Raw genomic sequence first — 13,613 nt, 5'->3', positions numbered from 1 at the left:
ACCGCTGCAAGGATCAATGAGAGGCAATTTGTAAGTGCATTTTCTGATCGTTGTCATTTATTCTAATGCTCTAAGTTGTTGATTAGGGTTCTCACATAAAAAACATTGTAATAACAGCAGGGGGGCTGCACAGTGAAACGGTGCCTAGCACTGTTGCCTTGCAGCAAGAAGGTCTTTGGTTTAAATCCCAGTCTGGGGTCTTTCTGCATGGAACTTGTATGTTATCCCTGTGCATACGTGGTTCCGTCAGGTTGATTGGTCTCCCTAAATTGTCCCTAGGTGTGTGTGTGTGTGTGTGTGTGTGTGTGTGTGTGTGTGTGTGTGTGTGTGTGTGTGTGTGGTTTTTTATCCTGTGTTGCCCTGCGATGGACTGGCAGCCTGTCCAGGGTGCACCTCACCGGTTTGTCTGGAGACTGCTGGAGATAGGCATCTGTGACCCAGCATGGATAAGCGGGTAAAGAAATTGGGGTTTCAGGCATTTTAATAAACAGGATTTGCTTAATTATTGTGAAAATTGTGCTTTTGTTTAATGTTGCAACAAGATTTCTGTACCAAAAGTCTGCCTTTCACCTCAAGCAGAAAGCTCTTGTCGGTAAACGTTTCTGTAAAGTGTTTAATAATGATGCAAACCATCTGAGGGCCTAATGCACTGCAGGGTCAAACATTCTTCCACCAATGCGAAAAAACATTATTATGATTTCCTCTCTCAATGAAGAGAAGCAGCTTAGATATCTTTTTCCAAACCATGTTTTCTGTTCTGAATGAGCTTTACACACTTGGATTGTGTTTTGGATTCTAACATTTGCTTCAAAAATAAATCTTAGTTTGCAGTTTGTCAAGCATCCTCACCTGCCGGTTGTAAAATAAATGTTTCCACCTGAAGACAGAGATTGCCAGCAAAGTGACTTGGCAAGAGTTCAGAGTCTTTACAAAACAAATAAATAAAAATCCTTACATTCTCATACAATCTGTCTGAGCGAGGGGCATTGAACTTGGTTTAATGATCCACACACAGACACCACACTCTGGCAACATAATGAGCCTTCTGTAAATACTCACACTCCTCAGGTTATTTCCCAGTCATCAGGGGAGTTCAGTAAGTAAATGGTTAAATAACAGTCTGTGGTGGAAAATCAAAATTAAATAACGTTTTGAGGAAATGAAACTCTCCACACTAACTAGAGTGGAAGCTGGACAAAGATGAGCTTTAAGTGCATCTTGTGTGTCCTGCATGTAGCCTTTAATATTTCAAAATCCCCCCGTTGCCTCCGTGTGCTTCTCCGTAACCCTACCCCTCTTTTCTGCAATGGAAAAATCTGGTGCAGGATCACAAAAGGGCCTGAGCTTCAGTGCAGAGACGTATGAGGCTACAAAACATTTGCTGCACGCCCTTGACTCCCTTATTGTCTCTCAGGGCTGCTTCTTCTGCACAATGTTGTGCAATTAAGGCCCTGAAGATTAAATGAGCGTTCACAGCAGTGCTGCAGTCTCATATTTACATGGTTACATTCATATTATTATACTTTTTTAGCCAGTGTCAGATAAAACATACACAACATTACAGAAGTATGAGTACCCTGCTCCGTTGGTGGTTTAAATGCTCAAGCAAGCTGCAACATATGAGAATTTGATACTGGGAGGAAATAAAAACACAAAATAAATTAAATATTGCACATTTTCTTAAGTTCACACCAACTGTTTCACCTTGATGAATGAATAATTAAAGGTCAGTGTGTTACTAAGATAAACACACCGTCCAATGGACCTCCAGCTGAAACCTCTCTGCATCTTTTATGCTCTCCTTCCGAGGGAAGAGGGATTATCTTCCATTGATCCATGTTGCCTGAATCACAAAGGCTCTGCAGCCCCGTGCAGCAAATCACGACTACATTCACGTGAGCAGACAGTTGCTGCTCGTGCACCCATCATTACACCTTCAACCCGATTCAATCCTTTAACTCAGACAGCGTTCTGCTCCACCGCTGGATGATGGTTGTGAGGTTTTTGATGTGTTTTGATCTTCTGGTTGCCCTCTGGCGAAGGCTGTTCTGGCTGAAGTGGTGGATAGGATTTAAAGTCATCCAGCTGAGTGGGCTGCAACGGGGCGGCCTGCTGCGTCTCCAGATTGGGTGCCTCTTTCCTCTCGCTTTGCTGGAAGTCCAGCGTCAGCGTGTGCTTACAGCAGAAATACTGCTGCCAGATCTTCTGAAAGGCCGTGTGAAACTTCTTAATGCGGAAAGCGTAGACAATGGGGTTGACGGCAGAGTTGCCATGCGAGAGCAGGATGGCGATGTAGAGGAGAACAATGGGTTTCTTGCACTGCGGGCAGAAGAGTGTGATGCAGTTGATGATATGAAGAGGGAGCCAGCTGATGGCAAAGAGGAAAAGCACCAGAACCAGCGATTTGGCAAGATTTAACTCTTTATCATAGTACTTGTTGGGGTCTGAGTAGCTGGAGGTGATTTTCTTGTTGTTAAGCTGCTTGTGGATCATGTAGAAGATCTCGGCATAAATGGCCAGCATGAGCAGCAGAGGGGGGAGCACCCAGCCAAAGAAGTTAAAGTAGACCATGTAGTCCATGGTGATGACCGTCTCAAACTGGCAGGTGACGCTGAGGTTGGAGCTGATGGAGCCGTTCTCCTGAAGGCGTTTCAGGTTGTTCCAGCCTAGCATGGGCGTGAGTCCCACGATGAAAGCCACCATCCAGCACATCACCACTGCCGCCCCAGCTCGCCGAGGAGTCACCACTCGCTTGTACCTGCAGGAACAATCAACATGTCAGCATTTTTACTCAAATGGGACACGTCATGACCGTTTGTCTCAAGATATAATAGTTTTATGGTCAATACTAAACGTGTTCATGAAGTTCTTTGCAACAAATCCCGCTCAAGAAGCAGTCTCAGCAGTTTTATTCTTGACAGTTTCAGTGCCTTCCAGAATGAGCCGTTTCAGGGCTCTGTCACTTTACTAAAACAAGCTGGAGCTGGCCATGCCCACCCCTCCCCGTCTCAGGCTGCAATAAGCTGAAAAGCTCCAATATCTGGGAGGGGCTTAGCATTGAACAGTTGCTCCTCCATTAGCTGCCCACTCTTTCACATGAGAAGTGGTTCTTTTCCATTTTCCCCATTTGTGATGTCACAAATAGGGACTTTTTGAATCAGCTTGTTGTGGAAACATAACATAATGAGAGAAAATGAATGGATGTTTTTCATGTTTTTTTCATGTTTGGGGCATTTGTAGAGGCAGTAGAGACATGCGTAGCAGCACAAAAGGTGATTTTTGCATAATATGGCCCCTAAATGGAGCGTTAATGTTTTCTTTGCTACTTTATTTATCTTTCTGGATTGACAGCATTAATTCACGAGGATGTTTCACTCATTCATTCAGAAAATTCCTGCTTTTCAAAAGCTTCTTTTAAATAGTTTTGTTTTCATTTGTTGATCTTGGGTGCAGAGCCACTCCTGACCCTCAGATCACATCTTGTTCATGTGTAGATGTTTTAAGATCAGGCTGCCCCTAAATGTTTTTGCAGCAGTTTTGCTCCTATTTGTATCTGTATGTGCACGTTAGTTGATGTGCCTCTTAGTCGCTTGTTATTTTGTAGTAAACAAAATAGAATTTTGGGGAATTTAGGTGATTTTTGTTCTTTCAAGAGTTCTGGTTCTGAGGTTTTAACATGTCATCCAGAAGAACTTGAACACAAATATAGCATCTCATGAAGCACAAAGCATCAAACTTTGCATCTTCGCCTCCTTTCATGTTTGATTTACAATTTCACTCATCATTTTAGAAGGAACATGCAGCAATATTTGTCAAGATTAGATGTTTTTCCTTGCTCAGAAACAGGTTTTGTCATTTACTTCATCTAATAAGTAAAGGTTAAAGAGGTTAAAGCTCCACAGCTTCAGCTCTCTTGTCTTCAGACCCAGAGATGAAACAGAGACGGCCTGACACTCGCCTAAAGGCATGGATGAAAACAGTTATCAGATCCAGCTCATGTTAGAAAGCATGGAGAGAAGATCACCATGCTTGCTATTTACAGTGTGTGATGTTGTAGTCGGAGAGAAAATGTTTGCATTGCAACAACCTGACTTTGGAAAAAGTAGCCTGAAGCCAAACTGGACCTGCTGTCACTGGTGCCATATGTTGGATTTTTAGGACATGTGTGTTAAGCTGCCCTTAAGAAACTTGGGGGAAATGCTGATTCAGCTTTGTTTACTTTTAGATTTTCTCCCAAATCCTGCAATCCCAACTGGCTAGTTTGGATGTCTGTAAATCTAACAGAAACCAAATGAGCTGGAATATTGAAACTTGGACACAAAGCTGTTGTGTGCTGCCTCATAAATCCCTCCATGATTGTGGCTGATCTCATCATCTCCCTGTCACCACCTCTGATTGTTCTGACTTTTGTTCCAGCAAGAAAACCACTTTCATGTTCATTAAATTTAAAAAGGCAGCCAGACAGCCAGAATATCCTGAAACACATCTAAAATCAAAACCAGTTCCTATTTGTCCCAATGGTTATTCCTGTTTCATCCCATTTCTGGGAAACACATTACCTGGTCGGGATCTTGACCCTGAGATATCGGTCGATGGCGATGGCCAGCAGGGCCAGGATTGAACTTTGCGTCAGCACCAGCACCGTGCACGCCACCAGCAGGCAGCTGTAAAAGTGAGTCTGAAGTCCGACGCTGATTGTGATGGCCAAGGGGATGACGAGCGCTCCCACTGCAATATCCGCCAGAGCCAGGGAAACGATGAAACAAAACGTGGTGTCTCGCAGGGCTTTATTAATTTTCACTGCCCAGACCACCATCACGTTCCCCACCACGGAGGTGACGGCAATCAGCACCTCCATCCCTATGTAGAAATGCGCCCCTGTCATCCTCCCAGCTCCAACCCCTAGAATAAAAAAGGCTTTCAGAGTTGTCCTTAGTGGGTTTGCTCCAAATGTATTTTCCAAACGTTCATCGCTTTCATTGCGCCCCCATTGTCCTGTGCCCCAGATATTTGAGTTGGGAAATAAATCCAGATTTATCAAAAACGAGCAGCTAAGACCGAGGAGTTTTGGTTTGGAGCAGGTGTTTACGTCCAGCGTCCGTGCGTCGCTCCGGCTCCGATGCTCTCATCCTCTCCGCCTCACCTGCTTCTCCGGAGCGCAGCATCTTTTCTTCAAGAGGCTCCAAGAGGCAGTCTGCCAGCGTGCTCTCTGTGTGATGAAGCAGTTTTAACGCTGCATGCTTGTTGCTAGTAAAGCGCGCACGGTAGCGGCTCCTGTGCAGGCGGCCGCGCGCTTTCCGTGCGTCTCCCACGCCCCCGTTCAGTGTGGTTTTATCGCACACTCACATATCAACTTTTGGTTTCATCGAGACGAGCTGCCTTTTTCCCAGGAGAATAAAATCTACTCGACTAACTGGTTTCCGATGATGACTGCGATTGCGTCATTTTCCAAAGAAATACGCAAATTTCGCCTGCGGGACCATCCCATGGAAGAGTGGGGGTGTTATCCAAGCACACACGTGAGCGCTTGCGGACTTTGGTCAGAGGGTGAGGCGGCTCATGCAGGAGGATAAAAGTCCAACGGAGAGAATTATCTTTGAAGGTGATTGTCGGTTTGGGTAAATCTCCTGTGTTTATTCCTGAGCGAGTCTGCAGGTGGGTGCGGCTGAGATTCCCCAGCTGTTGGGCATCAAGGTACCAGGGTACTTAAGGAGCAGCGAGACACCACTCCACACCGGTTGATTACTCAGTTTGGGTAGATCAGCATCAGTATTAATTTGACGAGTAATCTGTTTGTTGATATTTAACCCGTTTTGTTCCGCTCTACTCAGGTTCTCATCTCTAACCCTGGGTCTTCAAGTCACGTCTCGCTGCACTACCCTGGCCGCCCGCTCTCAGTCCCCCACCTGCTTCGATCCGTCGGTCACCCGCAGTCTCACCCCCGGGGTGTCATGTTGGTTCTGTCAAACACCTAGTAGTACCCAGCATGACAGTGATATAAGAATAATAAAATATAGTGCAGGGTTCACCTATCAAGATTTTAACTCTCTGGTCCATAAATCTGTCTGAATTGTATGTTTGAATAATTTAATCCCAAAATTCTTAACAAAGGATTCATAAAACTAAACAATAAAGGAGCTAAGGAGGCCATTTTTGTGGTTTGTTTCTTTTCTTATTCAAAAGAAAAAGTTTTAGTTGTGCATTTTTGTTCCATCAAGATTTCATTCATGTTTTTATTTGTTTTATTTTTTTGTTGTTGCCATCATTAGCAAATATAATATCCTTTCGTCTTCAGTGGGGAAATTATTTCACAGCAGCAATTGCATAGGAAAAAGTAGAAGAAAATAGAATAAACAATAATACAGAAATATTCAATATGTTCCAAAATACAGAAACATTTACACATTTTAATAAAAACAATGCAGTAATGTGGGTACACACCAATGTGTAAATCACAAAACCAGCAGGAATGAAGGCATGCAAAAGAGAGACAAGGATTTCTTTTGTTTAATTATTCATAATGTTTTCTGGTTTTGACCTACAACTGTATCCAGGTGTGAGTTTGACTGACAGCTGATTGGCTCCTGACTGACAGCTCTTGGACCCCTTGGTCATGCTGCAGGTACTGGCTGAACCTTCTTTATGATAAACAGATTATTCCTACATCTGATTCTAATCTAGCCTGGCCTGAGACACAGCAGCCTATCCAGCTGTTTTAGACACAATGAGCACAGATGTGATGAACTGCTAACAGCTGCATCCTCTCCCCCAGGTGAAAGACACTGAGTTCAGCTTCAATGCTGACAGAAACCATGGTTTTGTACAAGCAGGCACCACAAAGGGTGCACATAGTGATCCTCCTCATGTAAAGTGAAAATTGGGTAATCTAGTGCATAGATGGCAGGAGATTTTATTAGTAAGCGTGAAAACAAAGCTACTACTGTGATAATCTGAAGAGACAGGCTGACAGGAGAGTCAACAGTAAGCAGGAAGCTCACTGAAAACAGCAGAAAGGTGTCAGCATGAGTTAGCAACAGAGGTCAGCCAATAAAGACGGAGGAAGGCGGCAGCCATATGGTCCTTTTGCAGCAATTGGCATCTATCCCCATCTGGGAGATTCTAGTGAGCAGAAGCCAGGTCACGGAGGGAAAATCAATCATCACTGAGCAAACGAGGTGAACTAACACATCTACGTATATAGCTGACAATTATCTGTTAGGTTACACATTTTAAAGCTCGTTTTCTTTTAAATTATAAATTAGTCTAACCAAATGTTGGGGTGAGACGCGGAGCCAGAGCTGGAAACACGCGCTAGCCTCCAGACCTCATTGGTTTTGTCAGCACATGTGAGCTGGAAACGTCTCTGGATCTAGACTTGTCAACATTTTTGTAAGTTTTATTGATGCATTTCTGCAGAATCCCTTTTACTGCAACACCCAGAGAACCTGGAAACAAGGAAACGCTTCAGTAAACAGTTGTCAGGTTGTTGCTATCCGGGGTTGGACGATCAGTGAAGTGCAGCGTGCACGTGGTGTTTTCTACCATGTTCAAAATCTGGATATTGTCTGTAATCAAATTTAAACTAATATGGAAACACAGATGTGAACACGTTGGGTAAACATTTCTGTAGTGCCAAGTGTGTACAAATTTTATTATTAATATATATATATATATATATATATATATATATATATATATATATAATTTTAATATATATATATATATATATATATATATATATATATATATATATATTAAAATTTCTAAGAACTGATTAGAAGAAAAACTTTAGAACCCTAAAGGTGGACGATGCTAAAACTTTGGTTTCTAAATATAGAGCAGCGTTTAGGATCTTTGCAGAAACCATCATGTTCATCTTTATGTTTTTCTTTTTCCTTGCAGAATACAAGAATGTTGCTTCTGGCTTATTTTTATTTCTACAAATGTTTAATTTCCAACGCAAACTCAAAAAGTACTTTCCCATAAGAAGGAAATCCAAGATACACTTGGCTCTGCTCTTAAGAAGGTAAATGTAGAAAATGAGGGATGTGTTAAATAAACTCCAGGAGTTCCTCATTTCATCTGGAACATAAATAAATGGTGACTGGAGGGGTCACCTGAGGCTACCAGAGCAGAGTCTCCAGTTTTTCTGTATTTCTAGTTTTTCTGTATTTCTCTCAAACAGGAACTTCCTGGTTTGAGTTTTAATGTTAGAAGCAGAAAACTTATTGTCACCAGAAAAAGACACGCCAATTTTAACAAGAAATCCATGCAGAGATGGCAGATGGCACTAAAAAAGGGCGTTCATCTGCTAAAACTAGTTGTTCAGGAAATTAAACTGTTAAATACTTGGATTTTTACAGTTTCACAGCTGGATGGATTTACCACATGCTAAACAGCTCAGATGTTTACTTTTTAATTAAAGTCTGCAAATTCTGCATATCCTCCCCAAAAACTTATTTAAAATGTTTATTCTGAGAACCCCTGAAGGTGGACAGTGCAACAGAAAACCAAAATAAACCTTTCTGAAGGTCTTCTGTTATTATTTGTCTCTTTCAGAATAAAAATCCACTTACTAAAAAAGTTTACCTGATCCCGTCGACCCTAACCTTGTGCTAGCTGCTATTTATCAGAGGGACCGTGAAGGACAACATTTTAAACAAGGTGAAAGATTTTAGTCTGTTTTCTTCTTCTCCAAATATTTAGAAGGCCTGAGGCAGAGCTGCTTGCTAACAAACGGTCTGAGGAAATGCAGCTTTTATCAAGTTTTTAAACCAGACTAAATTATATTCATTATCATCTCAATGTCAGTTTATTGTGTGGCTGAACTTAAAGTTCTTTGCAGTCATAACAAAGAGAAATACAAATATAAGAGATAAATATATCAGTCAAAACAATAAATCCACATCAAAATGTATTTTAATTAAACATGTAATCTGGATCAATAAACTTTAAAGTGTAGAAAACTTGTTTATTAAAACATTTACAGTCGACAGGAATGAATGCCTTGCAAGCCGAACTTGGGGCAAAAATAGCAGTGATGGGAATTCCGGCTCTTTTTAGAGAGCCGGTTCTTTTGGCTCAGCTCACCAAAACGAGCCGGCTCTTTCGGCTCCCAAGTGGCTCCTCGGATTTTCTGTTGGTAGAGTACATTTGTAACCAAAATTATGCAAAACTATATGCTAAATGATATGCAATATATCAAATATTTATAATTTCTGTGGATTTAATAACTGAACACTTTAAGAAATCTCCACTTTCCGACTGCTGGCGCTCATTTTCTCACCGTCTTCGTCGCACTCTCCTCTCTCTCGTTCGCCTTTTTCCTCCTCCTCATTCCCTCTCGTCTCCCTCCACCCGCATGTGCTCTGCTGTGTGTCTGAGTCTGATCCTCCCTCTTCCCCGCCCCTACTGCTCTGTGTGTGGACAGTCTGGACACACAGTTACACATGTGACCCTTCTCAGAAGCCCCAATTCAGAGGATTTATGAATTAAACATTTATATACAATTAAAAAATACATTGGGAGGGGCCGGCTCCCAATGACGAGCCGGCTCCCGTTGTTCACTTCAAAGAGCCGATTCGTTCGCGACCGACACATCACTAAAAAAGAGCCCAGAAGCACCTGGATCAGCAGGGACAAGTCTGTTGCTATAGAGAGTGGCAGCAGACATCTGTCTGTTCCTCATAATAAGACATCCTGCCTCGGATTGGATGACAGCAACACGACTCTACCACTGACTCTGTGCTGTGACATGGATGTTTTACCTCCACAAACAACATAAGCCTGGAGGAGCTTCTGCCATGTGGTGGAGTTGCTAATGCTAAATGTTAGCTTCTGCTAGCTGAGACATTTTCTGCGGTTTCCTGGATGCTAAAACAACAACAGCCTTCCCCGTTGTGAGCCAGCATGGTGAGACCAAGCCACTGTTTGACGTAGATCAGATCTGTCAGGATTTTCAAATCCTAGGAGTTTCAATGTCTATTTTATATCAAAAGCTAATGCAGGAGATAGGTGTAGGAGACTATTTTCATGTTCAGCCTGCATGAAAAACTCGGAGTGACTGATTATAATCAGATATAATCAATAAAAAATGTTTTTAGTGTTCTACGCCTTTAAGTAAAAATATCTTAAACAATGTCTCTGAGTCGCTGAGAGGTGATTTATTCCATAGATTTATGGCACAGTTGGCAGCGCTGTTGCCTTGCAGAAAGAAGGGTGCAGGATCAGTACCCAGCTGCTGCCTTTCTCCATGGAGTTCCTCATGCATGCATTGCTTTTTTTCCAGGTACTCTGGTTCCCCTCTCACAGAAACCTGCATGTTTGTTTCAGAATGATCTCTAAGTGTGAGTTTGCTCCTATATGTGGCTTTGTGTTAGGCTGATGGAAATAGGTACCAGCTCCCCGTGACCCTTCTCAGAAGCCCCAATTCAGAAGATTTATGAATTAAACATTTATATACAATTAAAAAAAATTATATTTTAATCTCAATCTTGGAGCAGAAACTGGCTGGAGTCAGGGATGAAATCTCAAAAAGAAGCCACTGGTGAAACTACAAGAATGGAATTTTGGGGATCTTGCCTAAATAATTGTTTAATACAATTTTAAAATCTATGAACGAAAATGTCCAATTTCCATAACTGTTTGTGGAAATGGTGGTATGAGTGGGCTGTCCAAACGACAAAAACATACATTTAAAGACATTAGAGGACAGAAACCGATGGAGTCAGGCATCGTAGCGCCATAAAGAGATCACTGAGCACCTCAACCTTTCAGCAAATGACTGTCCAGGCTTCAGCTGCTTGGATGAAGAACCGAGCAATGAACCATGATCACATTCTAATGAGAAAAGATAGAGTCTTCCTTCATTGCCCCCTGTCTGCTGAACTAAGCTCAAATATTACTCAGTCATTAAAAAGCCTTTGTGATGAAGTGCAGCAGCCCATTGAGCCAGACTGCATGAACAATATAGGACTGTAGATTTGATCCCATTAGCCAGAACTGTCTCCAGGACGTTCAAACATAATGGGACGTGCTTGTGGAGCAAAGGTGAGAAAACTGAAACTTTTATTAAATACATGAAGGGAACAGTTGGCAAAAGATGAGCCGTGTGATTTCCAAGAAATTCTCTGGAAAGTCATTGAAAGAATCTGTTTGCTCCACAGAAAGGCATCATTTCCATATGAGTTGTTGTTATGATGATGATGACTTCCTCTACAGAATAAATACATATATAGTAAAAGTAAACCTAATTTTATTATAGGAAGTCATGATAAACACAATTCAGGACATAATCCACTGGAGTAATAAAAACTGAATCTGATGGCAACAAAACAGCAGATCCTGTCTGATTTAAAAGGAAAACAAAATGCATTTACCGTTATTAAACCACACGTCATCCATGTGACCCAGATTTCAGGTCCATTTGTGTGTATGGGTCAATGTCGGTGTATATATAAGCCCACTGCAGGCTGTTTTGTCCTGTTCAAAAACAACTTTATGAATAATGCTGTTCTGGAGCAGAGCAGTCAGCTGCCTGAGCCTCACCCAGCTGGAAGATTTTCCCACCACACCCACTGGAAGCTTGAACCAATGATGAGAATGAAACAGCTCATCACACGTAGTCCTCCCACTGACTGAGTGGGGATGTTTGGTATGAGCATTGGACAGCTGACATCAGGGATTATTAATACAGTTTAAACATCTGATATTTTTTGTTTGTGGCTCTTTGAAAGGGTGAGAAAAATACGCTGCCACACACCTGATTTAAATGAATGAATGATTAACAGGCTTCTGCAGCAATTGATGTCATGCTGAGGAGGCAATGTAAGTATGTAAATCAGGTATGCTGAAGCAGAGACATGGAAGACATGCAGGACAGTGGGATGCGGAAGACCAGGGTTGAGAAAGCCGCTCTACCTATAAGCTGTTTCTCCTCAAAACAGTTAAAACATAATTTTAAATGAGTGGAGCACTCATTTAATCAATAAAGTTGCAGTAGTCTCTAGAAGGAACAAATGCCTTGCTAGTTGTTCTCTGGTGCACCTGTTTCGGGACCTAGAAGATTGACAGAACTTTAGACAGCAGGGTTTGGAGATGTACTTCCTGATATTTGGACATCTCACGTCTGATTGGCTAACAGCAATGAAACTCTACCACTGTCTATGTTTGCTCTGAAACGTTGATGTTTTATGTCCACAAACAACTCAAGCCTGGAGGAGTTCTGCTGTGTGGTGGAGTTGCTAATCCTAATGTTTAGCTTGTACTAGCTGAGACATTCTCTGCCCTTTTCCTGGACACTAAAACAACAACAGCATTCCCCATAATGAGCAAAGTGATTCCATGAATGTTAAGTGACATTGTTTGTTTTTATGCCAGAAAGATAAAAACAAACAATTCCAGCCACAGATGTTGACAATATAAGAAGTAAAAGTTGATATAAGAGCAATTATGAATGGATGAAAATCTGTTTACAACTTCCTTAGTAGTAATGTGACTGGTCCAGGTAAGTAATAATCCCAACCCGGTGTGTCAGACTGCCAGGTATCTGGAAAACACACACACACACACACACACACACACACACACACACACACACACACACACACACACACACACACACACACACACACACACACAGGGGCACACACACACACACACACAGGCGCACACACACACACACACACACACACACACACACACACACACAGGGGCACACACACACACACACACACGCACACACACACACACACACACACACACACACACACACACACACACACACACACACACACACACACACACACACACACACACACACACACACACACACACACACACACACACACACACACACACACACACACAGAGGGGGATAAAGTGATGAGAACAAAGGAGGAAGATAAAACAGCCTGTCAGTGAGAACCAGTATAATGAGGACATTTCTTGAAATCTGAGCTCTCCTCTTTTCCTCAGCATTTCTGACAGAAGACCATTATAAGATTTTAATTTAATATGAAATTTGACACCACCTAGTACGCCGGTGGTTTATCTACATTTAATTCTTTGATGTGTTTCCAGACTTAATTTTGGTGATGCCTTAGTTTAATTTAATGGTTGTGTAAAGTATTAATTTGACCAAATATTAAACATTTTCATAAAAAAACAATGGATCTTTTCTTTATTGAACTACAATTTATAAAGATGATATTTCAAAGCAAAGCATCACACTCTGTGGACGTTTGCTGACGGTACCCTTTTTCCTTCAACTGAAGTGTCCAGGCACCCATGTGGGTTCTAAATGGGTTTAATTTGGGCTGGTGCATGGGCCTTAACCTTCTCTCTGGAATACGCCCTAAAATCAGCTAAACTAAATTACCAAAACCATTCATCCATTTCTAAACCTGCTTGTCCACGCAGGGTCGCGGGGGGCTGGAAACCGAGCTTTCGTTCGGTAACTAGATGGTGCCTGTGCTTGGCTTAGCCACAGTCACCGGCCACTTTTTCAAACTTTTCTCCACTAACCTCCTCTTTTGCACCTTGCTCCTGTCTGTGATCCTCTTCAGTAGTGTCCCTGCTACCATCTCCTATGATCGCCAGACTCTTTTGTCCTT

General features: G+C 42.1%; 1 protein-coding gene and 1 long non-coding RNA gene across 2 annotated transcripts; one reads left to right on the top strand and one right to left on the bottom strand.

Annotated features, from left to right (window-relative positions):
- Nucleotides 1–598: 598 nt before the first annotated feature.
- adora1b (adenosine A1 receptor b) lies at nt 599–5,530 on the bottom strand. Its single transcript, XM_054745867.2, has 2 exons — nt 4,560–5,530; nt 599–2,758 (listed from the first exon to the last, which is right to left on the bottom strand). The coding sequence occupies exons 1-2, from the start codon at nt 4,883–4,885 to the stop codon at nt 1,960–1,962; spliced, it is 1,125 nt and encodes a 374-aa protein (XP_054601842.2). The 5' UTR covers nt 4,886–5,530; the 3' UTR covers nt 599–1,959.
- Nucleotides 5,531–5,547: 17 nt separating this feature from the next.
- On the top strand, nt 5,548–6,148 carry LOC129164754 (uncharacterized). Its single transcript, XR_008564253.2, has 2 exons — nt 5,548–5,755; nt 5,832–6,148. It is a non-coding gene; the product is annotated as an uncharacterized lncRNA (long non-coding RNA).
- The last annotated feature ends 7,465 nt before the right edge of the window (nt 6,149–13,613 follow it).

The sequence above is a fragment of the Nothobranchius furzeri genome, chromosome 15, assembly GCF_043380555.1.
Source record: "Nothobranchius furzeri strain GRZ-AD chromosome 15, NfurGRZ-RIMD1, whole genome shotgun sequence".
Taxonomy (NCBI): Eukaryota; Metazoa; Chordata; class Actinopteri; order Cyprinodontiformes; family Nothobranchiidae; genus Nothobranchius; species Nothobranchius furzeri.
The sequence above is the reverse complement of the archived record's forward strand: the minus strand, read 5'-3'. Positions and strand labels throughout refer to the sequence as shown.